The sequence below is a fragment of the Mesoplodon mirus genome, assembly GCF_964341445.2.
Source record: "Mesoplodon mirus genome assembly, chromosome: 6".
Classification (NCBI taxonomy): domain Eukaryota; kingdom Metazoa; phylum Chordata; class Mammalia; order Artiodactyla; family Ziphiidae; genus Mesoplodon; species Mesoplodon mirus.
Window position 1 is genome coordinate 66,946,570 of NC_138982.1, and position 9,667 is coordinate 66,956,236.

Below are 9,667 nucleotides of genomic sequence, written 5' to 3' on the forward strand. Positions count from 1 at the left end.
TCGCATTTATCTCTCTAAATGTACAGGGCTAAAGAAAATGTGGTTAGCCTCAACTGTAGATATTATTATCACTAGAGTTATTACTAGCAATTATTTTTAGATAAATATCACTGTTTAGATAAATTATCACTGTTAATAATATTATTGCTATTCATTCTAGTAGTAATTATTAGTAGTAATGGCAATATTATTAATTCCTATGATTAATATGTTATTATTTCCATAAAATATTCCTATTAGTAATTCACTCAATGATCATTAACATTCTTTGAAAATTTTTGACACGTTGAGATCATGAAAATATCAGGAGATTCTGTGTTTAGTGCCTTATTTTTTTTTCTTCTAATCTGTTACCTTTTTTAATAGGACAGACTTTCTGCAGCTTGAAGGAAGCAGCCATGGATTTCAAACGTGTGAAGGACTATTTCTCCTGGCTCTACTATCAATACCAAATCATTAGCTGCTGTGCTGTCTTAGAGCCCTGGGAGCGATCCATGTTCAATACCATCTTAATAACCATTTTTGCTATGGTGGTATACACCGCCTATGTTTTTATCCCAATCCACATTCGCCTGGCTTGGGAATTTTTCTCCAAAATGTGTGGCTATCACAGTACAATTTCTAATTGATCTTGTTTGTATCCTGTGAACTGGCATTACATATGTGTACGTTGCTTACAATGTATTAATTTAGGTGAATACTGTAGCTTCTTTCACTATCTCACCTGAAAAGCTCTCTCCTCTCTATGCATTCATATCCTGCCTGAAATTTGAGATAGATGCCTCTTTAGGTTCTTTTGTACATGATACTTTGTGCATCAGACCATAGATAACACAATGACCTTATCTCACATACCATATTCTCTCAGCTTAAATCTATGATTTTAGATTTTGTTTTTAATTGGGAAATTTCATATAAACTTTTTCTGGGAAGTAGGCTCATAAGAGACCTATCAGAATCATATTTAAAATGCTCTCTTGATACCTATTCTATAGTGAAGGATATATTTTTTAAAAATTTGTTCATACACTACTGTCAAAAGTATCCTATCTTGTTTACAATATACAAAAAGATCTGAATAAATTATATAGACCCCCTAAAGTCTTATTTTCTAGTAACCTGCTGATACCTAAAATTCTTTTACTACAAGCGCAAAAGAATAGGTTGAAGGTAATTATCTCCTTTCAGACATGGTTCATGAATTTTTTCAAGTGTCTCTAAAAGTCTGGCTTTATAACAGTTTAAAATCAACAATGTTGATTTTAGATGACCCAGTAAGTATTATAATACAAAATCATTTTAAGTGTAAGAAAAAGTATACAATCAAAGTAAATTCAGATACTGCGACTTGTGATGCTGCCTTGCCTTGCATGATGCTGGGGGAAAAGAGACAAGAAATTGCATCCTTTCTGTGCTTTCACTCAGTGGAGGGGTGGGGTGGGGGGAATCATATATTGGGCTACAGGAAGAAAAGCTAATAAATAGGCTGGAAGTAATATTCTACCAGCAGGAACTCGACAGCTCCAGTTAAATGTTTTGATGCAGTGGCTTCTTTGCAGAGCAAAACCAAGATTTATTAAATTTCCTTCAAAGTGTTTATCTTAAAAACAAATACAAGTTTTTAATTATACTGCTGAATCAAATGTGAATGCCAAAGGCAAAACCTTGCAGTTTTTCTTTCCTCTCAATATATCTTAATGTTAGTAATTCTGGAGGGTAAAAATGTAAATAGTTTTTGGACAATATTTGCACCCTTGTTTGTGTTATGAAAAAAAAATTTTCCAAGGAGAGCTAAAGAGAAAAATGTTTGGCATGCCAAATTAGCTTGCATGTTTGTTAAAAAAACAAAAATACATGTTTTGAAGATAAACCAGATCTGAACATGTATGTGTTGATTTTTGCAAAATAAATTAGGTTTAATTTTATAAATAAAATATCCACCTTCAGATTTGCTTTTTTCTCCTATTGCACTAAATATCTAGGTGCTTACGTCCATATTTCTCTGCAAACATCATTTCTTAGTGATCCAAGGTGGTAACTGATCTTAAGATGGTAGGGTAAAACTATTGATATATTTATCAAGAGTCTTCTCCATGGTGGACATGTTTTACATGTTGAAGTAGGTATTAAGGTCTCCCAGTTACAGGTAAGGGACCTAGAACTTGGAAAAAGTATATTTCTTGTTGGAGGTCCTGTAACTACTAGTGGCGAAGCCAGGAAGCAAATCCAGGTCAGGACCACACTGGGCCCTGAAATATTTGCCTCATGGAAGCCCATGGAAGGACAAAGTGAGCAAGTGAAAGTTAATGGGCTGGGGATTCCAAACGTGTTAGAAAGCAGAACGCCATCAATAAAAGGGGTCAGGGGCTGAGGAGACAGCCAAGGTTGGAGGAACAAGCTCAGGTCCCAGCTCTGCTTTTGCAGCTTAGCGGTGCTGTGTTCACCCATTTCTATGCTGTCCAGGCCCATAGGCCTCTTTTAAAAGAATGTTTCACTTTTAAATATTTAACAGAGGATTCTCAGTTAAGCTAGAACTTGAATGCATTCCCAGTTCACAATGATTCAACACCCTTATATACATGGACCCCTGTTAAGTACTCTTGGAATTCAATCACAAAGATACTGCACTGACCTTCTTAAAATCCTCCTTCTAAAATAAGAATCAAAATATTATAAATGTGAACAGACACAGTAAAGTTTAAGAAAGGATATTGCAAAGCACTGCCCTAGGATGTCACTTCAAAGGTAAGCATTTCCTCTGCGCGATCAAAATAATAAACACAGGGTCCAAAAAATATAATCAAACATAGTTTAGAAAAAACTATCTGTATGCAGAAGGGAAGAAAGCTCTACCTGCTCTGCTCTGCTCTGTCAATTTTCTAGACTAAGCAGAGATGCTCTTTACCTTGACCTTAGTTAGCCTAGATTAGGAACATTTATATGCTTTTCTTTTGCTTCTATTATTTGTATATTTCAATGGTATGTACAGAACTTTAAAAAAAAAAAAGCTAAGGGTTTCATGGTTCAAATGGGCTTGCATTTGTCACTCACTAAACTAGGAATCATAAAATATTCCTTCACTGGCATTGGCCAAGTAAACAATCGCTTTTGTCTACTTGTGCAACAAAAGGCCAAGAAATCAGGCAGTTTGAACATCAAGATAGGACTGGTCAGTCTTTATTAACAAGTCATACAAGCGAAAAAAATCGCTTGTCAACATTTTCTACTTATTTCTTCTATCACTAACATATTTGGGTCTTCTCGCTAGTGGAGGCCGTGCCTCTGGAAGGCAGGAAATTTGTCCTTATTTCTGCATCCTCAGTTTCTGGCCCAATGACTGGTACAGAGATGAGCAGATACACATCCGACGAAACATGACGTAGTTCCCCATACCCTCTTTCCACACAGAAACAAAGAAGCTCAGGGTGTATAGCTTCAGGCTATTGACCAAAAGGGTATCATTCTTCATTTACTCATTCATTCAACAAATGTATTAAAAGTCAACCACATGTTGAGGGTAGATACAGGAATAGAGAGAGGGATAGATATGAAGAAAGTACAGTAGAAACTAGGGGTTAGGTATTCAGGTGTTCATTATAAAAATCTCTGTGCTGTATGTTTGAAATTTTTTATTTAAAAAATGCCGGGGAAAAAGTCCACCATGTGCTAGTCATTGAGCTTGCCACTAAGAAACAAAGATGAACAAGACAGAAAGAGAAACATCCCTGAATTTATGAATCATACAATCTGGTAGGCAAGATGACACAAGAAAAAAAATAAGCAAATGAACTATTCATAAATTGTTATAAGGTTTTATGAAAGAAACAGCAGAGCGCTGGAGAGAAAGTAACAGAGGGTGGGGGACAGTGGGGCACAGAAGGGGCATTGTATTAGGGGAATTCAAACTTCTCTCATTGCAGGTCTCTAAGCAGGGAGGCGATGTGGAGGGTGGGGTCCTTTACAATGTAAGATGAGGACACTGGCTGCTGTGAGAGTGGATGGGATGGGGCATGAGTCTGAGCAGGAGGACCTAGCACAGATGAGAGCCAGACTAAGATGGTGGCATCAGAGACAGAGACACATGGTCTGATGTGACATAATTTTTGGAGCTAGAAAGTCAACATATCTTGCTTATGGGTTGGATCAAAGGAGGAATTTCATTAAATACACAACGTATTTTTTTAAAAACATCTAACTCATCTAAAGGAAACTTTTCCAGAGCCAATCAGCTGCCCATAAAAAAGGATAGAGATTTGGTGGGGCTAATGGTGGACTCTGGGAGGTCTCATGCCAAGGAGTACTTCCCAGAACTTCTGCTGCCAGTGTTCTTGTCCCCACGGTAAGCCACAGCCACCCCCCACCTCTGTAGGAGACCCTCCAACACTAGCAGCCATGGGGCTGACTGAGTCTTTCTGCTCCAGCTGGGTGTCAGGCCAGTGCATCTGAGGTGGGAGAGCCGAGTTCAGGACATTGCTCCATAAGAGACCTCCCAGCTCCATGTAATATCAAATGGTGAAAGCTCTCCCAGAGATCTCCATCTCAAAGCTAAGACCCAGTTCCACTCAACGACCAGCAAGCTACAGTGCTGGACACCCTATGCCAAACAACTAGCAAGACGGGAACACAACCCCACTCATTAGCAGAGAGGCTGCCTAAAATCATAATAAGGTCACAGACACCCCAAAACACACCACCGGATGTGGTCCTGCCCACCAGAAAGACAAGTACCAGCCTAATCCAGCAGAACATAGGCATTAGTCCCCTCCACCAGGAAGCCTACACAACCCACTGAACCAACCTTAGCCACTGGGGGCAGACACCAAAAACAACAGGAACAATGGACATGCAGCCTGCAAAAAGAGGACCCTAAACATAGTAAGTTAAGCAAAATGAGAAGACAGAGAAACACACAGCAGATGAAGGAGCAAGGTAAAAACCCACCAGACCAAACAAATGAAGAGGAAATAGACAGTTTACCTGAAAAAGAATTCAGAGTAATGATAGTAAAGATGATCCAAAATCTTGGAAACAGAATGGAGAAAATACAGGAAATGTTTAACAAGGACATAGAAGAACTAAAGAGCAAACAAACAATGATGAACAACACAATAAATGAAATTAAAAATTCTCTAGAAGGCATCAATAGCAGAATAACTGAGGCAGAAGAACGGGTAAGTGACCTAGAGATAAAATAGTGGAAATAACTACTGCAGAGCAGAAGAAAGAAAAAAGAATGAAAAGAATTGAGGACAGTCTCAGAGACCTCTGGGACAACATTAAACTCACCAACATTCGAATTATAGGGGGCCCAGAAGAAGAAGAGAAAAAGAGAGGGACTGAGAAAATATTTGAAGAGATTATAGTTGAAAACTTCCCTAATATGGGAAAGCAAATAGTCAATCAAGTCCAGGAAATGCAGAGAGTCCCATACAGGATAAATCCAAGGAGAGACACACCAAGACACATATTAATCAAACTATCAAAAATTAAATACAAAGAAAAAATTTTAAAAGCACCAAGGGAAAAACAACAAATAACATAACGGAATCCCCATAAGTTTAACAGCTGATCTTTCAGCAGAAACTCGGCAAGCCAGAAGGGAGTGGCAGGACATATTTAAAGTGATGAAAGGGAAAAATCTACAACTAAGATTACACTACCCAGCAAGGATCTCATTCAGATTCGATGGGGAAATTAAAACTTTTACAGACAAGCAAAAGCTAAAAGAATTCAGCACCACCAAAGCAGCTTTACAACAAATGCTAAAGGAACTTCTCTAGGCAGGAAACACAAGAGAAGAAAAAGACCTACAAAAACAAATCCAAAAGAGTTAAGAAAATGGTAATAGGAACATACATATCGATAATTACCTTAAATGTAAATGGGTTAAATGCTCCAACCAAAAGACATAGACTGGCTGAATGGATACAAAAACAAGACCTGTATATATGCTGTCTACAAGAGACCCACTTCAGACCCACCTCAGACACATACAGACTGAAAGTGAGGAAATGGAAAAAGATATTCCATGCAAATGGAAATCAAAAGAAAGCTGGAGTAGCAATTCTCATATCAGAAAAAATAGACCTCAAAATAAAGACTATTACAAGAGACAAAGAAAGACATGACTTTATGATCAAGGGATCAATCCAAGAAGAAGATATAACAATTGTAAATATTTATGAACCCAACATAGGAGCACCTCAATACATAAGGCAACTGCTAACAGCTATAAAAGAGGAAATCAACAGTAACACAATAATAGTGGGGACTTTAACACCTCACTTACACCAATGGACAGATCATCCAAAATGAAAATAAATAAGGAAACACAAGCTTTAAATGATACATTAAACAAGATGGACTTAATTGATATTTATAGGACATTCCATCCAAAAACAACAGAGTACACTTTCTTCTCAAGTGCTCAAGGAACATTTTCCAGAATAGATCATATCTTGGGTCACAAATCAAGCCTTGGTAAATTTAAGAAAATTGAAATCATATCAAGTATCTTTTCCGAGCACAACACTATGAGACTAGATATCAATGACAGGAAAAAATCTATAAAAAAAATACAAATACATGGAGGCTAAACAATACACTACTTAATAACACAGAGATCTCTGAAAAAAATCAAAGAGGAAATCAAAAAATACCTAGAAACAAATGACAATGTAAACATGATGACTCAAAACCTAGGGGATGCAGCAACAGCAGTTTTAAGAGGGAAGTTTATAGCAATACAATCCTACCTCAAGAAACAAGAAACATCTCAAATAAACAACCTAACCTTACACCTAAAGCAATTAGAGAAAGAAGAACCAAAAAAAACCCAAAGTTACCAGAAGGAAAGAAATCATAAAGATCAGATCAGAAACAAATGAAGAAAATGATAGCAAAGATCGATAAAACTAAAACCTGGTTCTTTGCGAAGATAAACAAAATTGATAAACCATTAGCCAGACTCATCAAGAAAAAAAGGGAGAAGACTCAAATCAACAGAATTAGTAATGAAAAAGGAGAAGTAACAACTGACACTGAAAAAATATAAAGGATCATGAGAGATTACTACAAGCAACTCTATGCCAATAAAATGGACAACCTGAAAGAAATGGACATTCTTAGAAAAGCACAACCTTCCTAGACTGAACCAGGAAGATATAGAAAATATAAACAGACCAATCACAAGCACTGAAATTGAGACTGTGATTAAAAATCTTCCAACCAACCAACACCCAGGACCAGATGGCTTCACAGGCGAATTCCATGAAACGTTTAGAGAAGAGCTAACACCTATCCTTCTCAAACTCTTCCAAAATATAGCAGAGGGAGGAACACTCCCAAAATCATTCTACAAGGCCACCATCACCCTGATACCAAAACCAGACAAAGATGTCACAAAGGAAGAAAACTACAGGCCAATATTACTGATGAATATAGATGCAAAAATCCTTAACAAAATACTAGCAAAGAGAATCCAACAGCAGATTTAAAGGATCATACACCATGATCAAGTGGGGTTTATCCCAGGAATGCAAGGATTCTTCAATATATTCAAATGAATCCATGTGATAAACCATATTAACAAATTGAAGGAGAAAAACCATATGACATATCATCTCAATAGATGCAGAAAAAGCTTTCGACAAAATTCAACACCAATTTATGGTAAAAAAAAAAAAAAAAAAAAAAAACCCTCCAGAAAGTAGGCATAGAGGGAACTGAACTTACCTCAACATAATAAACTCCATATATGACAAACCCACAGCCAACATCGTTCTCAGTGGTGAAAAACTGAAACCATTTCCACTAAGATCAGGAACAAGACAAGGTTGCCCATTCTCACCATTATTATTCAACTTAGTTTTGGAAGTTTTAGCCACAGAAATCAGAGAAGAAAAAGAATGAAAAGGAATCCAAATCGGAAAAGAAGAAGTAAAGCTGTCGCTGTTTGCAGATGACATGATACTATACACAGAGAATCCTAAAGATGCTACCAACTTTAGGAAAACTACTAGTAGAAAACTACTAGAGCTAATCAATGAATTTGGTAAAGTAGCAGGATACAAAATTAATGCACAGAAATCTCTGGCATTCCTATATACTAATGATGAAACATCTGAAAGACAAATTAAGGAAACATTCTCATTTAGCACTGCAACAAAAAGAATAAAATACCTAGGAATAAACCTACCAAAGGAGACAAAAGACCTGTACGCAGAAAATGGTAAGACACTGATGAAAGGAATTAAAGATGATATCAACAGATGGAGAGATATACCATGTTCTTGGATTGGAAGAATCAACATTGTGAAAATGACTCTACTACCCAAAGCAATCTACAGATTCAATGCAATCCCTATCAAACTACCAATGGCATTTTTCACAGAACTAGAATAAAAAATTTCACAATTTGTATGGAACCACAAAGACCCCGAATAGCCAAAGCAATCTTGAGAAAGAAAAATGGAGCTGGAGGAATCAGGCTCACAGACTTCAGACTATACTACAAAGCTACAGTAATCAAGACAGTATGGTACTGGCACAAAAACAGAAATATAGATCAATGGAACAGGATAGAAAGCCCAGAGATAAACCCACGCACATACGGTCACCTTATCTTTGATAAAGGAGGCAAGAATATACAGTGGAGAAAAGACACCTTCTTCAATAAGTGGTGCTGGGAAAATTGGACAGCTACATGTAAAAGAATGAAATTAGAACACTTCCTAACACCATACACAAAAATAAACTCCAAATGGATTAAAGACCTAAATGTAAGGCCAGACACTATAAAACTCTTAGAGGAAAACATAGGCAGAACATTCTATGATATAAATCACAGCAAGCTACTTTTTGACCCACCTCCTAGAGAAATGGAAAAACAAAAATAAGCAAATGGGACCTAATGAAACTTAAAAGCTTTTCCACAGCAAAGGTAACCATAAACAAGACAAAAAGACAACCCTCAGAATGGGAGAAACTATTTGCAAATGAAGCAACTGACAGAGGATTAATCTCCAAAATTTACAAGCAGCTCATGCAGCTCAATATCAAAAAAACAAACACCTCAATCCAAAAATGGGCAGAAGACCTAAATAGACATTTCTCCAAAGAAGATATACAGATTGCCAACAAACACATGAAAGGATGCTCAACATCACTAATCATTAGAGAAATGCAGATCAAAACTACAATGAGGTATCACCTCACACCGGTCAGAATGGGCATCATCAAAAAATCTACAAACAACAAATGCTGGAGAGGATATGGAGAAAAAGGAACCCTCTTGCACTGTTGGTGGGAATGTAAATTGATACAGCCACTATGGAGAACAGTATGGAGGTTCCTTAAAAAACTAAAAATACAACTACCATATGACCCAGCAATCCCACTACTGGGCATATACCCTGAGAAAACCATAATTCAAAAGGAGTCATGTACCACAATGCTCACTGCAGCTCTTTTTACAATTGCCAGGACATGGAAGCAACCTAAGTGTCCATCGACAGATGAATGGATAAAGATGTGGCACATATATACAATGCAATAGTACTCAGTCATAAAAAGGAATGAAATTGAGTTATTTGTAGTGAGATGTAGAGTCTGTCATACAGAGTGAAGTAAGTCAGAAAGAGAAAAACAAATACCGTATGCTAACACA

At 37.0% G+C, this 9,667-nt stretch overlaps 1 protein-coding gene across 1 annotated transcript; it reads left to right on the top strand.

The window, feature by feature from the left end:
* Window positions 1-398: 398 nt before the first annotated feature.
* On the top strand, window positions 399-629 carry SPTSSB (serine palmitoyltransferase small subunit B; the record flags this gene model as incomplete). The annotated part of the gene is made up of 1 exon (XM_082625500.1): window positions 399-629. One exon carries the CDS (start codon window positions 399-401, stop codon window positions 627-629), a length of 231 nt encoding a protein of 76 aa, XP_082481626.1.
* Window positions 630-9,667: the final 9,038 nt, after the last annotated feature.